General features: G+C 36.6%; 5 protein-coding genes across 5 annotated transcripts; 2 read left to right on the top strand and 3 right to left on the bottom strand.

Moving 5' to 3' along the window:
- Window positions 1–638: 638 nt before the first annotated feature.
- On the bottom strand, window positions 639–3,444 carry EV154DRAFT_450821 (uncharacterized protein). The gene is made up of 9 exons (XM_051597223.1): window positions 3,258–3,444; window positions 3,147–3,191; window positions 2,433–3,096; window positions 1,853–2,357; window positions 1,549–1,800; window positions 1,386–1,490; window positions 1,153–1,323; window positions 895–1,092; window positions 639–831 (listed from the first exon to the last, which is right to left on the bottom strand). Exons 1-9 carry the CDS (start codon window positions 3,400–3,402, stop codon window positions 697–699), a joined length of 2,220 nt encoding a protein of 739 aa, XP_051452892.1. The 5' UTR covers window positions 3,403–3,444; the 3' UTR covers window positions 639–696.
- Window positions 3,445–7,066: 3,622 nt separating this feature from the next.
- On the bottom strand, window positions 7,067–15,622 carry EV154DRAFT_540121 (uncharacterized protein; the record flags this gene model as incomplete). Its single annotated transcript, XM_051604401.1, has 14 exons — window positions 7,067–7,334; window positions 7,393–8,335; window positions 8,395–9,055; window positions 9,113–9,613; window positions 9,664–9,971; window positions 10,021–10,321; window positions 10,382–11,656; window positions 11,711–11,953; window positions 12,008–12,076; window positions 12,129–12,359; window positions 12,459–13,559; window positions 13,611–13,925; window positions 13,983–14,944; window positions 15,001–15,622. 14 exons carry the CDS (start codon window positions 15,620–15,622, stop codon window positions 7,067–7,069), a joined length of 7,800 nt encoding a protein of 2,599 aa, XP_051452891.1.
- Window positions 15,623–16,613: 991 nt separating this feature from the next.
- EV154DRAFT_524207 (uncharacterized protein) lies at window positions 16,614–19,372 on the top strand. The gene is made up of 9 exons (XM_051603178.1): window positions 16,614–16,791; window positions 16,838–16,882; window positions 16,934–17,597; window positions 17,651–18,182; window positions 18,240–18,485; window positions 18,541–18,645; window positions 18,701–18,871; window positions 18,933–19,124; window positions 19,180–19,372. Exons 1-9 carry the CDS (start codon window positions 16,656–16,658, stop codon window positions 19,312–19,314), a joined length of 2,226 nt encoding a protein of 741 aa, XP_051452890.1. The 5' UTR covers window positions 16,614–16,655; the 3' UTR covers window positions 19,315–19,372.
- A 2,046-nt stretch (window positions 19,373–21,418) lies between these two features.
- Window positions 21,419–23,050, top strand: EV154DRAFT_471822 (Bystin-domain-containing protein). Its single transcript, XM_051597885.1, has 5 exons — window positions 21,419–21,613; window positions 21,667–21,761; window positions 21,823–22,046; window positions 22,111–22,168; window positions 22,230–23,050. The coding sequence occupies exons 1-5, from the start codon at window positions 21,458–21,460 to the stop codon at window positions 22,996–22,998; spliced, it is 1,302 nt and encodes a 433-aa protein (XP_051452889.1). The 5' UTR covers window positions 21,419–21,457; the 3' UTR covers window positions 22,999–23,050.
- Window position 23,051: 1 nt separating this feature from the next.
- EV154DRAFT_524204 (kinase-like domain-containing protein) lies at window positions 23,052–24,860 on the bottom strand (the record flags this gene model as incomplete). Its single annotated transcript, XM_051603177.1, has 3 exons — window positions 23,052–23,446; window positions 23,513–24,236; window positions 24,318–24,860. The coding sequence occupies 3 exons, from the start codon at window positions 24,858–24,860 to the stop codon at window positions 23,139–23,141; spliced, it is 1,575 nt and encodes a 524-aa protein (XP_051452888.1). The 3' UTR covers window positions 23,052–23,138.
- Between the last annotated feature and the right edge of the window lie 2 nt (window positions 24,861–24,862).

Genomic DNA, 24,862 nt, shown 5'->3' with positions numbered 1-24,862 from the left:
CGTGGTAAAGAGCGTACGAAGATGAAGCACAAGCATAAAACAGTTTTAATCGACAAAGCTATCAATCGTCTCTCACCCATTATGGAAGGGCTTAAGAAAGATATTCAAGTAATTGCATTTGATTTACCAAAGGAAATCGTCCGAAAGATGGTGGAGTACAACTTTTGGCAAGACGATGGATACAAGAAACTACTGGAGTTTACTGGCATCAGTCAAAGAGATACCCTGAGTAGAGTGAGACACGCAGTTCAAAAGCTCATTGATACGAAACATAAATGTGTATGGCTGTATACTCACAGGGACGATTTTGCTCTCTTGTGTATATTGCCCTAAAAAAAATGTTTTACCCACCTATATTTTCACGCCTCTGTGATTAAAATTTATTTTTTGATTATTTGGTATTCAATGAAAGCTCTCTTCCTTTTTTTTTTTTTTTTTTTTTTTTAATATTAATTGATCATCAGTGCCACCAGCTATCAAATGGCTTTATTTAGTTAGAAAATGTTGCACGATTGAAATCTAGCTAAACTGATAAGGTATAGGCCCAGTTTCGTCGGAACCGTAGATCATTCATAAATTCATATCCGGGTGCAACCATCAATCCTTTATGTCCAATATTAAAATAAAAAACTTTTGAATGTGATATGCAATATATGTGGCGATGATTTATTTACAAAAAATTATAGTTCTATTGTGTTACCATATTTTACACTTGGTGGTAATGGGATTCATCTTGCTTCCAACCGGGCAATTGAATATTTTAGCAAAATCCACATTGTTTTGAAACACCTTGTTTGCTCGTATAGAATCAGGTGCGTGTTCATCCGCAAGCTATTTAATTTTTTTTCTGTTAGTAACAATGGGATTTGGTTTTTTTAAAAAGAGGATATATACCGAGTCTTTAATGGTACCCCTCAATGGTTTGGAACAAAATGACCGGCCTGCATTAATAAAAAAAAGTGCTTCTGAAGAAAACTGTTGTAAACCAGGAAGAATAGGGTTATAGCCTTTCCCATTTAATTTTGATTTTAAATAGGCATCATAGGTTGCTGATAGACCTTCATTGTCAGCGATGTTTTCTCCTAAAGTCAACTACAATGACAAAAGGTAAATGAAAGTTCTTTTATGGTATACATGGTACAAAGTACTTACAGAGCCATCGATCGAGTATTTTTTTCCATTTTCGTCAACAACTGTTGCTTTTGAGTATTGGTCAACAAAACATTGGGTCTTTTCGGCATATTTCATTTTTGTTGATTCGGACCACCAGTTTCGCTCTGCTCCAATTTCATCATATTGAGAACCGTAATCATCGAATGCATGCTATTTCAGGAAATTGTCAGGAACAATATAAACAAGCGTGAAATTATTTGTTTATGTATTACCGAGTACTCGTGAGCAAGTGTTTGTCCGATTCCACCGTAATTGAGGTAGTCCGGGTAACTTTGATCATAATTAGGTTTTTGGGCAAATGCTACACTAACAACAATCTAAAAGAACGCCAAGATATTAGGTTTTTTCCTTATAATTTGTTTGTTTGTCATTTACGTTATTTTTAGATAGCAAATTAAAGGCGTTGACAACCTGAGGTGTTGATATACCAATCCATTCATTAGGATTCATTTCTCTGCATAACGTATCCCAGTATGTTTGCAGTGTCCATGTAGTCACTGCCTTTTCATTCTCATAGAAGCTGTCGCCATTTTGTTTTAAGCCACGCATGTAAGCATGCATATCTCGTGGAGAACGTTCATCAGGCGAATTGACACTATAAGATATAGACTGGCTCATTTTATTAAGCTAATTTAAAAAAAAATTAGTTTCATCTTTAGTTTAATAAATCAGAAAATACCTTTTTTATAGCGGATTCTCTTGTCGGTTCATCCAACCAATCGGCTTGCTGTATCCTGTTGCCAAGGGAAGCTTTTATGTTGTTCGCAATTGACTCTAACCTAAGTCGATCCGACTCACCGTGTGATGCAATCATTGCATAGAATCTGCCCGTCAAAAGACCTAAATTTTCGTGCAACTTGTCAACACATAAGCTTGACCTTGTTTGAAAAGGCGTATCAGGCATTAGCATACGCAACTCAGGGTCTAAATTAGGTGCCTCGTGGTGAATTTTGTGGACAATAAGATAGTTTTGGATTGCGTCCTTGTTTAAAGTGCGTGTGGGATCGTCAACATTCGAAAAGTAATTTAGCTCATTAAAGTATTCAATGTTGCTTATTTGAATTGTAAGGTTGGCCATGTCGCGGCCCTTGGGTATATTGGCTTCAAAGATATCAAGCCAAGCAACAAACGGGAATATTTCATCAATTTCATCAAGGGTGAAGTTATAAGTCAGCTCTTCGGCTCTATTGAAAAAAAAGGGGAGAGGGAGGAGAATCTAATGAGTTTCATCTACAAAATAAAATAAAAAACTGTCTTACTCAGAATTGGTTAATTGAAACAGCCTTTGTTGGACAGTTATCGCATCTTCCACCAAGGTATATAATTTGTCGTCTGACAATGCTTCTAAACCTGACTCCATCAAGTAACTAAGCCTGTCTCTGTCTCGCGCTGTTGAGTTTTTCATGCCGAATACAGAGGAAACCAGCCCAAATAGTTTTGTCGAGCCTTCATCCTGGAATGGTGCGACATACAGGTCATTAAATTCGCTTGGAGGGTATAAAGCAATGGACATAATTTTTTTATCGATAGCATCGGGAGAGATTTCCATTGAAAACAAACCTCCCACTTCAATAATGATGCTATCCGAAGATTTCGGGTAAGTCAAAATAGTCATTATATTGGGTGTGATATGAAAAGTGAGATTTTGTTGCTGGCTGAATTCTTCTTCGTATTTTAATTGACTGAGATCCTGAAAGAAACTGGAAAGAACATTATCACTGTTTATCTCTATATCTAAGCACGAGTTATAATAGTCTTGAATAATTCCAAAGTTCTTCTTGTCAATCTTGATATCATCTGCATGCTCCACTTGAAAACTGGATCGTGATAGTGTGGCGCTCAATAAATCTTTATATGTGCCATCTAAAATCATTCGTAACTTGTCTTTCAGTCTTTTTGATTCTACTTCCAAAATCCCGAAGCCTAGAATTCTATTAAGTAAAAGACATTGTTGACAAATCATATTTTATTACCTGCTAATTCCTCAGGAATTACCGCGTCTTTGATCCAATTACCACCTAGAATGAGGAGAATAAAAGTTCAGTATGAAAAATTATAAAATTAGCGTTTAGTCATTCTCATACAGGTGTATTGGTAAAAGTCAGAGCATGGATCAATGTTCATGTCGATAGACTGGAGTATACTGGATGCTGTTTTTATACAATCGTTCGAGAAGCAAACATCGACTATAGCAGTCGATGAATTTATGCTCAAAGCCAACGGGGCCATTTATAAACAAAGGGAAGAGATAAATAAAAAATATACAAAAATTGAAAAAAGAAAATGAAAGAAGAAGGAAAAAAAGGATTTTCTATTATTTTTATTTTGGCAGTAATGTAGGGCTAGAACGTTCACTCATCTCTTCTTTGGCAATGGGGTTTTCCGGTGCGACATGTAACTTTGAGCCTCGGGGGTAATCGACTTTTTTAACTGGTGAAAAAAAAAAGAAAAATCCTATTAATAAATGGTAACGTTTTTGTACGACCTCAGATTTAACGGATATTACCCAATATGCCACTCGTCGATCGAATACTTGCAGCTTTTCTTCCAATGGTATCGCGGAAAGGTAATCCAATCATTCCCTTGCATCTCAATTAAATAGCTGAGCAATCAGATGCCCATCATATTAAAAAACATGCCAGTCCTATTTCCTCTTTTATTATTTTCCCTTATTTGGAGAATTTAAGCAGATTTGCTGCAGGCAATAACAGTGAAAAACGAGTGAGCTCCCTCTCAGTAATTCGCGCTTTGAATTCCATGCACATTCTATATATGTTAATGTAGGCATGTGAACAAGGTAACTTTTACACGCATTGTAAGAACTGATCCCATTGATATCAAAAGGCAATTCCTATCTGATAAACTACGACAACAACAAAGATTGATATTTTTAATGCTGCATTTTTTTTACGTTAAGAAAAAAACAGTAATCATGTTTATGGTCTTGTAGTTTTCAGGGAGAAAGAAACACATATAGTTTAAATTTGGCTTTGTCACCCAAAGAAAAAGTTCGACTGCTGTTCAATGTCAAAAATGTACGTATTGCATCCAGCATTATATCTTACAACGTGGTTATCTTACTGAAGAGGAAAAACTATTTGGACACAACAGTTTATTTTTTGCTTTCGGTGTGACAAGCTCTGGAGTTTCATTTGCCTGCATTCGGTACCAAAAAATTAGGTAGGGAGTGAGAGTATGTCTAAAGAAGCATATTATATTTACATTATGGTTAATATTTTATATAATGACTTGATTTTTTTTTTCAATATTAAGAGAATTAAGTATAGATGTCTATACAAAAAAGTGCAGCAGTCTTAGGATTTTTCAACCAGTGATATACTCCGCTTATTTAATTAGCCGTCGTTGTGCTCTCAGTGCAGCCACAATCCCAAGAAGAAGTGTCAAATTATGAACTCCTACACTCGAACACCCTTCTAATTTGTTTGCTCGTTACAGTGACTTGCTTGTGAAAATCTACTTTTGATCATAATCAAATCCCAAAAAAAACCTTGATGGTGTTAAATATGACAAAGAAATGATAGAAAAACTACTATTATCCATTGATAGATTCTTTATTACAACGAGCTGTAATGTTGTCAATGCGCTCAGTTGGAAGCCAGATGCAACTGTAATACATATATTATTATTTTAAAAGGTATTCCTGTAATGACAAATAACATCATGTCTTGTCTTTTTTGCTCTTTGTGTTAAAGATCAAGTTGTCTGGAAATAATTTTGATGCAGGTGATGGTGGTTCTGTAAGAATTGGTATCTCAGAGTAATCGTCACACTCATTACCATCAGCCTGAAGATCAAACTTCTCACTGAGATCGACATGGCAATCGGGATCGTTATTATTGTCATCAGCGGTAGTGGCAATGACATCGCTGGTAATCTCGGGTGCAGTAGTCTCGGGTGCAGTAGTCTCGGGTGCAGTAATCTCGGGTGCAATATCATTGAGGGAGCTTCTATTATGGACAGGAATGCGTAGGGGCCGAAATCTTGTTAATTCCTCTTCTCTACGCTCCTTCTCCTCCATAGCGTCATATAACCATTTTTCCCGAATATTAGCTTCTTCTATTTTTCTTTTTTTACTTTTGCTAAGGCCCATTTTAGTTTATAAGTTAATTTTATTAAAGTGAAACAGCAGCGAAGCCAAAATCAAAAGTCACTCGCAATTAAGATATTTTTTTTGGAATTTCTCTTGTAGTTTGTGGTCTTTCTTGTGACATGAAAATTAGTGATGCAGGAAAAAGAGTAGTTTTCTGTGCTTTCCATAACCCAATATGAATATTCACGCTATTGAGCTTGTTTATTGTCCAACCTATCTCAAAGGTTTTTTTTACACACAATATTACTGGACATTTACGATTATGATCATTTGTCTTATCCTTTGGTCCAGTAGTTACTTCTTTCCCGCAATTTATCTCGTGATAAGCATGTATCTCTTTCGAATATAAATGATGAATTAATTATGATAAAGCTAAAGGGGAAAAAACCCCCATTCATTTGTTTATTTATGATTATAGGAATATTAACTATACTAAGTGCTTCTCCTAGTTCTCAACATAAATAGTCGGTTAACAGGCCAGACCACGAGAAGGTGGAAGCACATCCTGGCCCAAAGAGTTGTTCCGATAAACCATCTTCAAATACAGAGAACCTGAATTTTAATAAACCCTCATATTACCTGCCCACAATACGTAACATGAGAGTCATCAGGACTAAATACCCCCTACATCATGTTGGGGTGATGCTTTTTACCCTAGCGTCTGAGTCGTAGCAGCCGCACCTGGACGAGTATTGGCTTTAAGGTTAACACTCCGTGTAGAGAGGTAGCTGTCTAGAAGGATGACACTCTTTGGCTGCCTATGTGGTATGCAATATCTCTAGCGTAGACGTAAACAAACGTAGGCAAAGCTCTAACAAGAGTCATCCGGGTACTGAACTACTTACGTCATTATCTCCCATGCAAGCATAATGACCAAAAGCGTGTCGACTAGTTTCAAACAGCTACGACCATCCACCGTTCTTTACTCGCTTTTGAATCCACCCCGGACGATGTGTAACTAGTTTTGTAAGAGTTCCTGGAACTAGGGCAAGGACCCAAGTCAGACTATACACGCGAATGAAGCGATTCTAAAAGAAGACGACTTTAACAACCAACAGACTCCTCTATGTAATCTTATTAAGGATTACTACGGCCTTTGGAGCACTGCCCGATTTAACATGTAGAAATGAAGTGTATAGGTTTAACAGAAATTGGAACTAACAAAGAAGAGAGTGTCATCCTTGTGCTGAGGCCATGCTAATCTTCTCTGTATCGTCCCAATTTTAATAAAAGATAGACAAAGAACTTTTTTTTCACATCAGCATCCGTTATTTATAACTTTTTTTTTTTTTTTTTTTTTTGATTAATTTTCCACATGACTCCTTACGGCATTGTTCCGTCATGATAAACAGCAATTTTTTTTTCAAAAAGGTGAAAGTCTTATTAAAATAAGCCGTATTTTATGTGTATTTACAAGCAATTTTTTTTTATAAATGCCTTATATGTCGAAAGTGTTAAAATATTGCTTGAAATAAGATTTTTTTAAGTGTTTGAAACTAATTATGATAAACAAGTACATCATTTGATGCATGAATTGATCAAGGGGTCTTTCCTGCAAAACACTGAGATACCAACCCATTCAAGTTTGTTAAATTAATAAACAATAAACCATATAAAAAAATATACAAGATGTATATATGCTATTGGAATTTTATGGTAGGTAAAAATACAACTTTTTTTTTAAAGCTAATATATATATAAGTAAGTAAAATAAATAGGTAGATAGAATAAAGTAAAAAAACAGAAAAGTAAAGGGAATTTCATGATATATTGATGGACTTGCTATGCGATAATAAGTTCGATAATTTCACTTGCAAGTTTTGCGTTTTGTAAAACATTGATTGATGTTGCTCCAAAAGTAGGATCGCCCAGAGCAGAAAATCCGACTCGTTCTAATAATACCTTTTGACTAGGGTATGACTTTCGTGCTGCATCACTGAAAGCAATATCGGAACATGCAGTCAAAAGAATCGACTTTACTGATTCGATAATAGGCTGACTGGTACTGCTAAGTACAATTTGGTTCATCTTTGGCAAAAGTGTCTCATATCTAATCATCATATTCGTTAGAAATCGACTTTGTTTTCAGCAAAATATTAAACACTTACACTACAGAAAATACTTCTGGCATTGAGTTTGCAGCTTCAGCAAGTAAACCATACAGGAACAGTTTTTCATTAGTGCTGTCTACCATTTGTAACTGTGTAGCCAGCATGGATATAAGCAACAAGGCAGTCGTTTCATCCGTGATATCTAAACGATCAAAGACACCATCGTAATAATTTGACTTGAAATTCCCGGTACCATCCTCGTCGTCGTCCTCAATGATATCGAAATCAGGTTCGGAAAGACCAGCCAATCTGAGCACCTCCTTGAGTGCTTCATTTTTAACCGCAATGGGTAAGAGACCAGCAAGATAACCAAGATTTTGTGAGTCCACTGTACTAGTGTTATTAGCATGTTTGCACTCGATATCCAAGAAGGTAGTCAAACCCTGGAAGATTATTTCTTTGGCGCTGTTGTATCGGACGCCCTTTAAGAAGATGCTTGCAATAGCGAACGAAAAATGGGAATCGAAGTTGACACCACATAATTGATCCAGTTTGCGTGCAACATCAGCCATAGGTTCACGAGCCGCTAGTAAAACATCTACCACACGATCCCCAGCAAAGTATTCATCAGCATCCAGTGCTCTTAAAATAGCAAGTAGCAATTCAATGGCCATAGGGAAAGTAGGCCCATTATTGATTTCAACAAGAGCAATGGCAATCCAGAAAAGAGGTAAGAGGTATCGGGAATCCGATGGTAAACTTTCAACGATATTTTTGAGACACATCATTATACTGAGAACCAAATTGGGATCGTTCTCATTAAAGATAGCTAAGGCACCTCTTAGAGCGACCAGAATTTGGTACAGTAAATCATCATCAACCTCTTCCCTACCAAGGCAACCCAATACGACAAATGCTTGAGGTTGAATAGCTGGATTAAATTGGAAAGCTGTACTAGCCACTAAACTCATCCATCTAGCTCTCCATGCATTTGCCATATCTAGAATAAAAAAATGATTAATTAAATTTAATTATAATTTGGTATGTGACTAATATTACCTGCGGAAGGGGCGCTATATACTACTACCTCTAAGAGATTGTTTACAATCGTTTCAAGCGCGTGAAGTGGGATAGGTTCTGCAGCATCGGTTAGAGTTTCCGGTGTAATTGTGAACGCGTTTGCATGAGGTTTGAATAAGCCAAACAAAAGTCTGTATTTCGTGTCAGAAATTTCACTCAAGATAAGCTGAAGTTTCTTGACATTAGCTTCTTGGATAGGCATTGTTGTACACAAAGACTGGATTATGTTAACTACAAGGCCATGTACTGAAGCACGTATAATGGTTGGGCCAACACCGACGACTAACGAAACAATATGTAATATTTCGGGAACATAGCTTTTAACAGGACCACGGTTGTTAAACGAAAGCATTAATACAAAACGGATTAAGATAGCGATTTCATTCCATGTCCAATGATCGGTCAAAGATCGAGTGGGTTTGAAAGAGGTCTTTTGTAACACCTTTCTCAATCGAGATACGACTTTTCCACGAACTGCGATGTTTGAAAGTGTAACAAAGGTATCTGCCATCGCTTCTGCTTGGGGTGAGCCCACTCCATGTTCGATCGAAAACTGAATAAACGAATCTAAGACCAAGTTTAAGATATCATCGATTTGTCCAATCGTCTTCCAAATTTTAGCTTGCACAAGCTTGTACATCTACACAGAAAAAAAATCAGTTCATCGGATTTTATACCTATTTATATTTGGTCTTACGTCTGTGCGAGCAACAGTCAAATCAATCAGATTGCGAATCACTTCCTTGGTCTTGATGGTATCTTTGTCATTTTCAACACTTGAGTTTTGGCAGAATCGTGAAAGGTTTGGTAACCAAGGCATCATGTAATCCAAGCATAAGTACCGCAAAGGTTCACTCGATTTCTGGAACCCAATGAAACACTCACTAAGAAACTCCAGCGTTAAGCTCTGTTGGTTCTGAGCAATTTTCTCACTGATGTTAACAATAAATGCTGTGCTGTTTGCTGGTAAACAAAGATCTCTGGCATCTAGCAATTGATTGCCCACCTCAAAATGGAAAGTGATACTAAGAGCGTATAATAAATTGTACGCAGCGAGTCTTAAACTGGGATCATCACTGCCAATATTGAGCAAAGCCATGTTTAACAGTCTACCTGGTACATCATTGGGACGAATGGTTCGCTCTGACATACTGTTAGGCTTAGCCATTTCTAGCCTTCGTTTGTTGTGTTTGATAGTCTATTATGAAGTTAAAATCTGATTAATGGAGATATAAACCGTTAACTTACATTGACAATGGCTTCTCTTTTTAAAGAGGTAAACACGTGATGTGTCTTTCCCTTGTTATATTTGAAATGGAACTCATTCACAATTTCTTGATTACGCGGGTTTGAAACGACAGTGATATCTTCAATTTCAGTAACTAGATAAACATCATTGATGACGGTCGTTACACCGTATATAAACTCTTGCTTCCGCACAGTCATAATCTGCACATATTCCGAGCTCACCTTGATGGTGATAGGTATATTCAATTTGTATTGTGATAGCCTATTGACAGGATGGAAAACATGGCATTGTTCAGTATCCAAAGAAGCTAAAAAGGGTGGTTAGAAAATTAAAGTTTATGGGTGTGTGTAACTTACATGTTGATTTGGGTAATCGGACTTCACTGGGATTAATAAACTCGTACAACTCAGCAAGAGTAACAGCAAAAAATGTGCGTTTCGTCATTTTATGGGATGCAGGTTTTGCTAATTTCTTGACATATTTTCGTAGATGGGAATTGGGGTTGTATACCAGTATACTTGCAATATTATCGGTTGCATCAAATGGTAACAATTGTAGGATTTGGCTAATGTATTGCGTAGGTATTTCATTTGCTGAACAAAATAATGTCATATCCATCACTAACTCTAAACTCTTATTGCCTGCACGTTCCATGATCTAATACCGAAATTTAAGTTTAGAATATTTTAATCTCTTTTTTATGAAAAGAAATCTTACCTGTAACATGTGATAAACCAAAAGTTCGAAATCAATACTATCTGCAATGATATTTCGAGCAATGAAGTAAAACACAGGTCTGTTCGCTTTAGAAACACCACCTTCGTAAAAGATATTCTTCGAGACAATAGAATCCACACTGCGATGACTATTACGGCGCATAAACTCTGCATACAATTGATTAGCAGCGGCGAATGTGTAACTTCTCAAACCACTGAACTCTTGTTTCGAAACCTCTGGTGGTCTACCCAGCTGAGCAAGCAAATTGGAGAATCGATCAAATTGACGCTTTCCGATTTGAGCAGTTTCTTGATCAGCATATTGTCTCATTCTTCTGGTAGCAAGTTCACGGGAGATACGTTCCATATTATCAAACAATACCCGATGCAAGCAACTGTAATCTTTTTCTTCCATAATCCTACATTCGTTCGGATTAGGATCATCAATTCTATCCACATTGATACCCAAACTGCTGCCACGTGTACCGGCGACATTTTCGATAGAGATAGGTAAGGTGGGTACATTTGAGATTTCTCTCAAGAAGCTAGTGACCTTGTAAATATTACTTGTCAAAAAATCGTTCAATACAATCATGTATGTTTCTTTTGCACCAAACAAGACGTTGTTGGCAAGGTTTTGAATAACCTTCGTAGCGATGAGATGACCACGCTTCATATCACGGGAAACAACGATATTTGCCTTGATTAGACCTTCAGCTTCTGGGGAGACAATAGCGGGACAAAAGAAACGTAAAAAGATAAATGCACCAACCGCTGTATATTTTGCCTCTGGATAACGTTCACGGACAGATGTAAGAATACAATGACATACTTCACGGAAGGCTCTCGGGGCTTCGTTAGCAGAAGCACAAATAGCGTTTAAGAATAGCTCAGTAGCGCTAACGACATTTTGTTTGTTGACCGATACATCTTCGCCGACACCTACTTTGGAAGAGTCCAATTCAAATGTTCTCTCCTCTGGTGGTTTTTCAGCCAATTTAATAAAGACGGGTTGAAGAACTGATCGAACATAATCTGCGCCATTTTGTTTAGCAAATACAGATAAGAGTCGAGTAGCAATACTGGTTCTTCTCAATAATTCGGTTTCACTATCGGTGTTTTGGACCTCTTTCTGAATTACAGCCTTAATCAAGACTAAGGCTTTTCCTCTGGCAGAGAAACATGCTAATAGGGCATTCGCAGCATCTTCAATATCTGCTGCAGGGCATACATCACAAAGTGATAAGGCGATATGTAGATCTACACCGACAAGCATCTAAATAAGGTCAATTAGAATAAACTTCAATTTTTTTTTAATTGATTTGCTTACATCAACGATCTTTTCGTAACGATCGGTCATAACAGTTTCTGCTAAAGTTTCAAACTCTGTTCCCTGATTAAGGATGTTTGTCAAAACCTTCATAAACGCTGTTCTCATTTGTGTATCGTCGTGATAGCCCATAGAAAGTGAGTACTTCAAACCAGCATCAACATTAGCACTTAAAAGGTTAGACATGGCTAGAATTGTGCTCTCTTTTAAGGGAGCCAAATAAGTAGACATATTTTCCTTATTCTACGTTGTCAAATTAGTATATGTTCTCAAATATCACCACATTTCATTTATTACCTTTCCATTACTATAACCGTTAGAATCAGTATATTGGCGTAGACGATGGCTTGAATTATCGGTTTCGTTCTATAGAAAGCAGGTTAAATTGACATGCTTTTAGTTATCTTTCTTCTGTTACCTCGGAATCTCTACAACGATTGAGCAATTTTAGAAAGAAGGTAAAGTATTTGAAGAAAATCCGACTCTTGATTGGTGTAGAGTCAACTTCATGCACTGGATCGGAAGATTGCAAAGGTAGTTGATGAAGTAAACCTACAATTGTATTCAAGCAGGACAGATCCAACTCTCGGTGTAATTTCTCGCTCTGAGTTGTTTCAAATGTCGAATATTGTGTGGGTGTATCGGGTTTCTGAAAAGAAAAAATACAACATAAATTGCAATGCTACATAAATAAAATATGCTTAAATACTTTACCAAAGAAAAATCGCTAGTCCATTCGAAGGGTGACTTTATCCTTTTTAATCATCAAAACTTCTGTCAGTTGACAAAATTTGATTTTGATTTTCAAAGCTGATTGCCCACTTCCAAGTTTGTTTAAATATTTCGCATATTGATTAATCAAACTACTGAAATCGACTGTCAAAAGATTTTCAGGTGAGCCTTCCATACGATCTAAAACAAGCTTTAGAACACTGATTGCTTGTTCCACAAATAATGTGTTGCGTCCACTGCAAATTGGGTCTCCATCAGGTCCAAAATATTTCGCCAAGACAGTTTCCATGTATCGGAAGAGCATAGGATAAAGAGCAGGAGATAGATCAGTACCTAGGATCTCCTTGACCCATTCACGCACAATGATATTGTCACAAAGTAATAAATCGACCATATCAATGACGAATTTGTTCACCATAGCTGATGATTCTGTAGGCGCAGAAATGCGTCTAAAAGCAGAATTGTCTGTATTGTATCCTCCACGAGGTAGAGCTGGGGAAGTGGGTGTAGTAGGTACCGTATCGGCCATCAAACAAATTCCACCAAGAGCGGCCAAAAAGCCTGCATAATTTTGCCATTCTGAAGATTTATCATCATCAAAATTACTACTATCAACTCGATTAAATGTATGTGTCTGTCTATTTGTCGTAGTGTTTCTTAATTTATCGTGCCAGGCTTGTCCGCCACGTTTTGCTGCATTTAAACTTTCTTGCATATCTTCTTTCGATTCGTCATGTGGTTTCATCATAGCAGGTGTCATATATTTCCATCGTTTGTACACTTCTTCCCATGCTGCCAAATTTCCAGGAGCATAATGGGTCATCATACGTAATAGGCGACGGATTTGCTTTTGTTGCGATTTTCTACCAGTAACAATACCGTTATTGGAGGATAGCTCTTGGTAAATGGGTAAATTTTCGACTACCATCAAAATAGCCTGATGTGGATCTTCAATGCTGTCCGTGAGTTGAGTCTCGGTACAAATATGGCCAAAACATGTAATTGAAGAGGAACAAATTTCGATATCTGAAGAACAGAGTAAGACGAGCAAAGCAACTTCTAAACCAATGGACGCCTGTAGTCTTTCTCTAGCGTCGGATCCTTGCATCGCTATATCCTGTTGTGCTGAATTAGTAAATAATATTAAAGTCGTCATTCTATATTATACCTGATGGATTCGCAAAAATTCATTCCTAGATTCGAAAAGTCTCTTTAATAATTCTAATAGACGTTTTAATCCATCGTCTCTTTCTCTGTTATCCAGTAATTGTTTGGCGAGAGTAAAGACGACCTGTGAAGATATTTTCCAGAATGATTCCATAAAATGAGGTGCAGGACTCCATTCCAAGATATAAGTAGGTGAATGAAGTTTAAAGAGGCACATGGCTGCAGCATCCCTGACATATTGATTTTGTTCTCGTAAGCAATTCGCGATAGCTACCATTGCGACAGCGTTCTTTTCGAATCTATCCTCACTTTCTCCCTATAAAACCTTTTTTTTTAAATATATCATTCACTATACGAGAGATGGCGGACTTACGCGAACAGCTAGTTTGGGATCTGTTTGGTACAATCGCAACATATCCAGTATTAATTCCAATCGTTCACTATTTTGATCCACACGTGTTGTGTCCTTTTTCGATTTTTTTTCGCCGACAGCATTCAACACTGGTTTACGAAGATTTGGGACACTGATAGGATCCAATTTTGAATAGTCCTTTCCTGAAAATTCAATAAATAACTTTCGGAGTGGGCCAGATAAAGAGTCGTACAACGTAGTAACAGAAGGATTCCAGGGAAGTCTATTTTCTTCAGAGGCAATGGCTAAACAAGCCTTGACTAAACTAATCTTGAATAATGTTGGGGCACGGTAATCGAGACATGATGGGAAAAGACTTCGCATGGCATGACGGGGGTTTAAACGGAACATGGCGACAAGACAATCGGCTAACAAGGATCGATGATCGATGATGATGCCCAAACCACTCATTAAGCTGTCTGCAATTAAGGGTTTTTCAGGGTCAAATAATTGCCCTCGAAGTTCATTTTCTACGTCAGGAACAATATGTCGAAGTGCAGAGGAGTCGTTTTTGGAAACATATGTAGCTGCCTTACATATATCAACATAACAAATGGCTGCCAGTTCTGCCATTCTACCAGGCTTCAAGGAACTCTTGAGTGTGGCTAAAAATAATGTCTTTTTTGTATTAACATTTCTTGTAGATCCTTCGGGCGTTGAGATTGAGTATAAAATATCAGGGCACAAGATCAAAAGCATTGTTTGCAATGGCCAAAGAATTGCCTTCTTTCTCGTTGTGTCTGCTAATGATAAACAAATCTCAAATAAAACATCTGGCCCGCCTTCCAGTCTTTTTTGATTTTGGCATAAGTGCATAAATTCTGCTGGATAGGTTTCGATCCACCCCCAAATTGCTCTTCTTAAAATGGCAGCAACGATCAATTGAGTGGCCTTTTTTAAACTGGAGAAACTCGAACAAAATTCTGAAAAACTTATGTCATTAGCATGCGTTGGATATGTGTGAAGGTTTTAGTCTCACCTGAGAGCACAACACTCAGTCTTTTTGAATTTAATGAACAACACTCCAATAGTCGCATATCGGATGTCTCTGGGTTTTCGTCTGTTGTAGTTGATAAGTAAAGGATACGCATTTTGATCTTGGAGAATACGACATTCCAATTACTTGCACTTAGATAGGCAATGACCCTACTACAGGCCTTATAGATATCCAGGACAATGTCAGCGGAAGTTCTGGATATGTTGCTTGCTGTGTAATATTCTGTCCTACTAATCTGAGTAACGTGGTTTGTTGTTTGACCGTATTCTCTTTCTTCCATAATGGTTGTTTGATGCATAATACGAGACATGACGTTAATTATATTTTTCGCGATGACATCTTCAAAGGGAGGTGGATCATCCATTTCGATTGGCAAAGGGCCTTCTGCAGTTGACCATCTACTGCTATAATGTGTTGAACTATCGAAACTGTGAATTGAGCCTTCGTATCCGTTTGTAGTTGAGGGTGTTTTCATTGATGTATTATCGGGTTTGATGTCTCGAACGTATTGCCAATGATGCTGCATACATGCAGACAACATACGCAAAACAAATAGTTGTGATTGTAAATTTTCATATGGGAAATGTTCTTCGTTTGATGGCATCTATTAAATATCAGTATTGTTGCAGATCTATCAATAAATCATACATACTTTGATGCTATCTAGTAATCCAAGTAAGGTTGAAGTAATTGTTGGCAATCTAAACTTTGATAACTCAATCAGGGCAGCAACTATTAAAAAAAACTATTAAACCCCGCATACCCCTCCTAGCCTTTAAACTTTTTTCTTGTACCTCTATGGAAAAAAAAAAAAGAGTTTTAATTACCAATAATCGTATTGGATAAAAACACTTACGTTTGATTTATCAATGGATCATTTTCTAAAACTTCTAATTTTTTCCCACTGTTGCTTGGTAACTATCAAAGGTGGATTTTAAAAATTGTTACTGCACACAATTTTTTTTTTTTTTTAGATTTTTACCCTGACAAGTATGCGGTTCACTAAGCTCGCGATAAGCTTGGTGTCTGGACTCATTTATGAATTATAAAATAAAAAAGTAGAGTTTATTAACATGCAATGATGAGATTTAGTTTATTTTTTTCTCGTTTTGATTGTCGAGATGAAGAATGTTTTCTCAGAAAAAAAAAAAAAAAAAAAAAAAAAAAAAAAAAAGAGAGAAAAAAAGAGAAAATATAAATTCGGTTAAACGTTTTTAATTTTTGGATTAAGGGCCTGATTTCTTGATTGAATTCTCCGCCGCTACACAAGAAAAAAAAAATACAATAATTAAAAACTGGAAGACCGTAACAGATATCCCGCTCGCCCGCATGCTTATTTTAACAATGTGGTTCGTTTGTTTGCACAAAGCACAAGATCACTTCACATTTACTAGACTAGCATGCAAGTTACATTTGTTTTCTTGTACCACATCATCAAGATCTCCTTTTTTATTTATACATAAATATATAGTAGTCTGCCCTCAAAGGCTTGATTTTCATAAATAATCTTGCATTCATAGTATTCAAGGAGCATGCATAAAGAAGGGGATCGAAACAATAAGGGATGATGAAATAATCCTCTCTTTTTTCTTTTCCTTTCTTTTGCCTTTTCTTCTTTAATCTATTTTTTTCTTCAAATGGTAGCAAATGCATTGTTGTCGAGAGCAATAAATGCCACTTGTGCAACAACTGAATGTATTACGACTGCCAAGTCAATTTTAGCTGATATTGACCTAAATGTTGACCCTTGTTCAGATTTTTACCAGTATACCTGTAAGTGGCTACAGGCTATCTATAGCTCTTACTAAATCTTTCTTAGGCGGTAGCTGGATAAAGAATGCCGTTATTCAAGAAGACAGGACATGTAAGTATTAAAGAGTGTGAGTGATTAGATACTAAGAATGCATGACAATAGCCTCTGGTACACTGGAAACTGCAAATGACGTGAATACTGATGCCATGCGAGCAATTTTAGAAGGAACTTACGAGGAAGCTTATAAAGATCTATTAACAACCGATGGGGGATTTCATACTGAAGATCTTGAAATAACTGATAAAGAGAATTTCCAGGCTATGCAAGATTATTACAAAGTTTGCTTAAATGAACAAGCCATTAATTCATTAGGTCCCTCTCCTATTTATTCGGATATTGCACAAATTCAGAATGAGTTGTTTCCTGTCAGTGATAATGACGCTTTATATTCGATCGAATCAAAAATGCTATTGAGTCAAACACTTTCCAGGTTCGAACATCTAGGCGTTTCTACTTTGGCTACGCTATTTGTTGACGCAGATGACAAGAATCCAGATAAGTATGCTATTTTGTTTGATCAAGCTTTACTTGGTTTGCCTTCAAAAGAATATTATCAAGATACTGCCATGGTAGAAAAATACCGCCTTGGATTAAATGACATTCTTACTAAAGTCATTGGTCAATACTCAGCTGGAAATGACACTGAAATTCGGGCCTCTGAAAGTGAAAAAGTTGGTCTTACTCTTTGGGATCCAGCAAAAGTCGAGTCAGCAGTGAACAGATTTATTGATTTTGAGACAAAAATTGCTAATATTTCCCTTAAAAAGTAAGGATATCCCGTTATGTATAAAAAAAAAATCGTTAACATATTTATTATAGTGAAGATATGCAAGACCCCGTGAAATTATACAATCCTACTAAGCTTTCGGATTTTCAAAGTCAGAACCCATTGATCGATTGGACAGGCATATTAGAATCACTCATTCCTAACGGTGGAATTCGTTCTCCAGATACAATCATTGTCAGAACCCCTGAGTATTACGAAAAACTAAATACGTTGCTGACAAAGGAAACCACTCTTTTAGCTCTACAAGAATATCTCATCATTCAATTTATTACTGCAAAGGTGTATTCTTTAGATGATATATCTCGTGCTGCTAGTCATAAAATGAGTGGTGACATATCCAGTGGTACATCTGTTGAGCAACCTCGTTGGCGCATCTGCGTTGGTTACACCAGTAACACATTTTCAAATTCTTTGGGTCGTTATTATACTTTGAAGAAGTTTGGATGTGAAGCCGAAAGAAAAAGGGCGGAGTCATTCCTCAAAACTATTCATGATGCTTGGTTGGACCGTATCCCTCATATAGGATGGCTTGATGAGCAAACAAGAGCAAAGGCTGTAGAAAAGGTTGGTTCATTCTTGTTCCTTACGCAATGGTGACTAAAACATATAATCTATATCTAGGTTAATCTTATCAACCATAAGGTTGGATACAGTATTATTTCGCCTGATCTAAGAAACCCATCCTCCATTAAAATCTACAACGATGGTCTCTATGTCAACAAGACTAGCTTCTACGATACTGAAGCTATCAGTTCATACTGGTACTCCAACAAAATGTGGAAAAAAGTCGGTCAAGAGATTGACAAGGATGAATGGCTAATGTCTCCTCAAACGGTGAATGCATATTATACTCCAAACTCAAATGAGGTATATTTCCCTCGAAAAAATACTTTGTCATCCCAATGTTTAATTCCTATAATAGATTGTCATCCCCGCCGGTATCTTACAATCACCATTTTATAATATTGCCTATCCTGAATACTTGAATTATGGCGGAATTGGTATGGTCATTGGCCATGAGTTAACCGTATGTTACACGATCTTAATTTAGCACCATTTTCTCACGCCTCTTTTTTCAATAGCATGCGTTTGATAGCTCAGGAAGAAAGTATGACGGTCATGGTAATTTACTTGACTGGTGGACAAATGCCACATCTGCCCAATTCGAAGAAAAAACAAAGTGCTTTATTGACCAATATTCCAAGTTCAATGTAACAGGCCCTGATAACAAAGTTATCAATGTCAACGGAAAGGTAAACTAAAAAAAAACAAAAAAAATTGTTGCATGTCATTTTTTTAACAGTGTGAATCCAGCTGACTTTGGGAGAAAATCTTGCTGACAATGGTGGTATATCTGCTTCTTTCTTGGCCTACCAAAAAACACAGGCAATCAAAAGAGACCCAGTATTAGAAGGTTTAGAGCAGCTGTCTCCCGAGGCCTTGTTCTTTATCAATTTTGGCCGTGTATGGTGTAGAAAGCAAAGAGAGAAGGCGTCATTACAAATGGTAAACACTTTATATTTTCGATTTGGCCATTGCTTTTTTTAACCATGTCTTTTAGATTTTTACTGACGAACATTCGCCTTCTGTTGCTCGTGTGAATGGTGTAGTTCAAAACAGTCTCCACTTTGCAGAGACTTTCAAATGCCCTGTCGGAAGTCCAATGAATCCAGTCAAAAAGTGCGACATGTGGTAGTTTTGTAAATTTAAATTATAAAATTATTTATATAAATTTCTGTTCTTATAAACATAAACATTTAAAGCTTATTTATGTGGTCCCATATAAACAATAATTTAAGTGTAGGCCTAATTCAGAATATTTTTGGGCCATTCAAATACGATTAAAACATTGATACCATTTTACCAAAGTAAAATACACGGGAAGCGGACTGTCAGGCCATAAAATCAGCATCCGATTGAAATGATGGACTGACGGACATATTGCATGGATTGTTTTCGTCTCCGATAAGAAACTGCCATTAAACGAAGGTGTCCAACAGGCGCTAAATACTACTGCCACTAGAAACGTCTGCGAATTCCAAACAGTTAGATTAATTTTTATCTATAATACTTGATGACATATCAGGATATTCTTAATTTAGTTTTTACAATTCCATCAAAGTAAATTCATAACCATTAGTATAAGATATTGATGGGACTAGAACACATTATATCGTATTATGTCACCAAGATTTACAGGGAAATATTTGGGAGTAACGCCACGTTTATCACTTTTCCACTTTTTTTAGAAGTATGCGGTTGATCAGTCATATTATAGCTAGAGCAGGGCAGCGAATTATGCTGGAATGAATTATAACTCCCGTATCAACTTAGAACATACATAAGAATCTTTAAAATAATTCTCGATATGTTTTTACCAATGGTAAACTGGCTGGGTTATTTATTCCCTTTTTTGCAGTTCATGCACGACGAAAATCACTACAGATAGTTATTCAGCCGTTTAAAATAAGTGTGTATGTCCTACCTAAATATATATATTTGAATAGAGTACAGAGCTGAAATGAGGGAAGCTTTATATTTTTAAGGATTACGTTGACTTTGTTATCGAGATGGTAGTTAGTTAAGCGAACAAATAAAAATTTCTAGGTCCGTAACAACGAAAATAACAGTTAGCACATGCAATGCCGTAGTTTCATTGTATGATTTTCTGGTGCAGCCTTCTATATGTAATAGCTTGAGTTATTTGGCGACTAAAGAATGGTTAGAGACGAATGAGCAAAAGGTGTTAGACCGAAATCAAAGGAAAAGTATAGTTGCCATGTTCTTATCGGATGACACAGTATCTTGTTGATAATAGCGTTAACAGTAAATGATACCCAAGGCATATTTAATTCTTTGTGTATTTTTTTTTATGCCCTCTTCATTTCTTTGTTAAAATCTACGTTACAGATAATCAAATAGGCATCGTCAATATTCAATTATAAACTGAAAGCCAAACTCAATCATTATAAAAGGGGCACACATCACAACAGTCTTTTTTTTTTTACTCATCAACATTTACTTCTTCTAAACCAAAATGACCAATTTCTTCCAAAAATATACTTTAGTAGCTATCGTCGTCTTATTGCTGTCTGTAACTGTCTCTGTAGATGCTTTTTTCAAGGGTATTGAAGGTCAAGGATGTCTCACTGCTGCATTTGATTGTGAGCCAGGATACAAATGTATCAACCATATCTGTCACTGGCCTAGACCTTAGATCAAGATTAATCACACATACAGACTAAATTATTTCTCGCACATCTTTCAATAAACTTTTTCTTATTATCTACAAAACTGAAAGACTTAAAATATTCTTAGATGTTAGTTATCATCATACTGATACTTTCAATAATTCAAATGTAAAAAACTAATTCAAAGAATTATACCCAGTTGCTTTGTATTCTAAAAATATGCCTAATATTTATTTCAGTCAATAAAGGAATATTCTATTACGAAGCTTAATTAATCGACTACAATCAATACGCTGTAAAGGTGAAATAGCTCCCATATATAAGATAGGAGGAGCTTTGCATTGTGTGCGCTGTATCTAATGTGCTTTTATTATAGCGACAATTAAAGAGATAAATCTTTAATCTTTGTCTTTGCTTCTTTATACTTGCTAATTGTATTAGCTTAAATATTGGATATGCGTATATTATCAGCTAATCTTTAATTGTTTCTCTGCAAAAGGACACCTAATTTCGAAAAAAAGAAAAGTTTGAAGTGACTTGGACAGTCACAAGCCTCTTTTTTTTTTTTTTCTTTGGATTGAAGTTTTTTTTGACGTTTAAAAAACGAGTACCTTTTTTTTTTATACTTAACCTCAAATTTCTTCAAATATGGGTAAAGACGCTACAAAGTCCAAGGGAGCTCGTCCTCAACGCCACGATCCTTTGCACATGCAATTGGCTGAGATGCCTGAATCAACCACTGTTAAGAAAGCTCCCCGTCAAAAGTTTATCGATCGTAATAACAGAGCCGAAGAAACCGGCGAGGTATGGCACACTAATTAAATGTAAAAGAGTATACAACTAATAGCAGGTTATAGGAATATTTGGACGCCAAGTTATCAAAGAAAATTTTAAAGATTGCCAGAGAGCAACAAGAACAAATTGATAAGGCCGACGAAGACGTAGAAGAAAGGTAAAAAAATAAAAATAAAAAGGTAGTGCAACATGCAGTGTTATTGACTTGTTTATCATAGAGATACGTCAAAGAAAAGATTTCCTTTAGGTTTCGACATTGACGAAGAGGAAATTGATGGAGCTGATCAAGATGCAGATTATGAGGAACTTGAGATTGATGCTGCCGATGCAGATATTTTAAACAAGTTTTTGCCTAGCGCACCCAGAGAAAAGAAGACTTTAGCTGATATGATTATGGAAAAGATCAATGAAAAGAATGCCGCCGAAGGACGTGATGCAATTGGTAAAGGAAACAAACTTTATTATTTGAAGATAAAGTAGAATAATTAACACTTAGTGCTTAATAGAACAAGAGGACGAATTATCACCTGCAATGAACCCTAAGGTTGTGGAAGTATACACAAAGTAAGGAATTGCATCGAGAAATAAGTGTGAAAGCGGAAAAGAGTACTAACATAGGTTATAGGGTCGGTCAATTGTTGAGTCGTTATAAGTCTGGTAAATTACCCAAGGCTTTCAAGATCATTCCTTCCTTGAGCAACTGGGAAGAAATCTTATACCTCACAGGACCCGAGAGTTGGACACCTCATGCTACTTATGAAGCCACTCGTATGTTCGTATCTAATTTAAAGGCAAGACAAGTTCAAAGATTCTTTTCTCTTGTACTTTTGGATCGTGTTCGTGATGATATTGCAGAGACCAAAAAATTAAGTTATCATCTCTACCTTGCCTTAAAGAAGGCACTTTATAAGCCTGCTGCTTTCTTCAAGGGTATCCTTTTCCCATTGTGTGAATCAGGCTCTTGTACATTGAAAGAAGCTGCTATTCTCGGTAGTGTGCTCACAAAGGTATCTATTCCCGTTCTCCATTCTTCCGCTGCCATCTTAAATTTGGCCGAAATGGAATACACTGGTCCCAATTCTCTCTTTATCCGTATCTTGCTCGACAAAAAATATGCTTTGCCTTTCAAGGTTGTTGATGCTCTTGTCATGCATTTCGCTCGTTTCATGAATGATCCTCGTGAAATGCCTGTTCTCTGGCACCAATCTATGTTAGTCTTTGTTCAACGTTATAAACAAGATTTGATCCCTGAACAAAAGGATATATTATTGGAAGTCATGAAGAAGAAATACCATGCTGGTATCACTCCTGAAGTTCGTCGTGAAATTGTCCATGCTGAAGCAAGAGATGAAATGGTTGTCGAAAGAGATGATGATATCATGATGATGGATTAGAAAACTTGTAAATCGTTAATTTTTTTTTTTATTATATATATTAATTTTGCACACAAAGACATCTTGTTACCATTGTCAAATATCGAGTAAATAGTGTGTTATGATGTTTAATCAGAAAAAAAAAAGGGGGGTCTGGAATATTAAGCTATTGATGATGAAGAAGGTGGAGGGGATTGTGTAGGTGGTGATATAGAATTTGCTTGTTGTTGCTGTAACTGAACAGCCGCTAACTTTTTACCTTTAAGCATATTTTTTAAGGCTCGTAATGCAAATACAGTTAAACCGATACCAGCCCAATCCTCGTCGTGTAAATCACGCAAGTCACCTACAGTCATGATATCTTGATTTTGTAATTTTCTGGCCCATTCATGAGCTTTGTCTGATCCGCGATGCGATGCTAGAGCACAATCTGTTACAAATACACCAATATCTGTATCATCTGAATATTCTATTTGTTTTTATTTTCATACTGATTAGTTTGATTATATGCATCACATATTGTATAAAGGCTTACCATCCAAAATATGAGAAACCAATTTTTCTCGTTCCTCCGGAGTATTGAGCCCATTTGTACTGGCAGTTCCCGTATTTGTAACTGTCATGGAAGACAAGGCTTCATTTAACGATGGCTTTTTTATCGACTCCTCTTCGGCCGCAGATGATTTTAACTCCTCTAATTCTCTCAGGTTTCTAACAGCATCTCTATATCTTGTTTCAGCTGCACGAGCCCTACTTTCAAACGTATCACATTTCTGTTCGATTTCTAATACACGTTCTGTAGCCTGATTCAATTCTTCACGGGTGCGATCCAGCTCATTCCTAATGTCGCTTTCTCGCCTCCAAACCGATCTACGCACTTGTTCTGCCTGTTCTGATTCAGTTGGCTTATCAATGTCACGTAAAATACGATTTATCTCCTTTGTGATATGATGCTGGTATCTCTCGGGTAACACTTGCTCTTCAATCATTTCTCTCACCACTTCCTCAGCTGTATCGGTTTCGACATTAAAATCAAACTTGACAGAGAGTTTATCCATGCCCTTGAAAACAACTTGAAGCGTTAAATGCACATTATCTGGATCGGCAGCTAACAAAACAACGTCGGGCTCAACTGCTAAAAACGAATGTTCTAAAATTTCTTGAGCTGACATTCTTTCATCCTCGTTACTCAAACAATTCTCAATCACGCCTAAAACTTCGGGATTTTGAACCTTTAAAAGACATGCTGGCTTGATACCCTACGAGCAAAGATTTAAGTATCATGTACACATTCAATACATCCATACATATATATATATATATATATTTATAATACTTACAGCGGATACTTTTTTGTAGATTTGAGCAGCATTTTTACATTCCCCATATGGATATTCACCGGTCGCCATTTCCAAAAGGCACATGCCAAAAGCATAAATATCGACCTTTTCGTTGTAACCTTGTTCCTCGTACATTTCTGGAGCCATGAATTCGGGCGTACCAATGACAGTGTATTTCTTACCCAATTTCATTTCAGCGGTACCCATATCACCAATCTTGACTTCACCGTGTGCGCCATTAATAAATATATTATCACATTTAATGTCACGATGAATAATCGGTGGATTGTGTCCATGTAGATAAGCAAGACCCTTTAAAATTTGACGAGACCAGCGCTTGATGATTTTGAGATTAGGTAAAGGTGCTAATTTTCGAATGTATTCACGCAAAGTACCCGAAGTCATCAATTCTGTTATAAATACAAACTCGTTTTCACCATACCAGGCATCATGAAAGGCAATAATATTCGGATGACGAACGGATTTCAAAATCTGGATTTCATGCTCCAAATCCTTATTGTTGGGGGATTGCATGGCTTGCATTG

This window comes from Mucor mucedo (assembly GCF_025094135.1).
Source record: "Mucor mucedo strain NRRL 3635 chromosome Unknown EV154scaffold_129, whole genome shotgun sequence".
NCBI lineage: Eukaryota > Fungi > Mucoromycota > Mucoromycetes > Mucorales > Mucoraceae > Mucor > Mucor mucedo.
This window is presented reverse-complemented; position numbering and strand designations above follow the sequence as displayed.

Coding starts and splice junctions, on each gene's coding strand:
- EV154DRAFT_471822 (XM_051597885.1), top strand. CDS start 21,458: ATGGGTAAAGACGCTACAAAGTCCAAGGGAGCTCGTCCTCAACGCCAC. Junction 21,762..21,822: donor GACGAAGACGTAGAAGAAAG/GTAAAAAAATAA, acceptor TGTTTATCATAG/AGATACGTCAAAGAAAAGAT. Junction 22,047..22,110: donor CGAAGGACGTGATGCAATTG/GTAAAGGAAACA, acceptor AGTGCTTAATAG/AACAAGAGGACGAATTATCA.
- EV154DRAFT_450821 (XM_051597223.1), bottom strand. CDS start 3,402: ATGGCCCCGTTGGCTTTGAGCATAAATTCATCGACTGCTATAGTCGAT. Junction 1,491..1,548: donor ATTTGCTATCTAAAAATAAC/GTAAATGACAAA, acceptor GCGTTCTTTTAG/ATTGTTGTTAGTGTAGCATT. Junction 1,093..1,152: donor AATACTCGATCGATGGCTCT/GTAAGTACTTTG, acceptor TTGTCATTGTAG/TTGACTTTAGGAGAAAACAT.
- EV154DRAFT_524207 (XM_051603178.1), top strand. CDS start 16,656: ATGGTAGCAAATGCATTGTTGTCGAGAGCAATAAATGCCACTTGTGCA. Junction 17,598..17,650: donor GCTAATATTTCCCTTAAAAA/GTAAGGATATCC, acceptor TATTTATTATAG/TGAAGATATGCAAGACCCCG. Junction 18,486..18,540: donor ATACTCCAAACTCAAATGAG/GTATATTTCCCT, acceptor TTCCTATAATAG/ATTGTCATCCCCGCCGGTAT.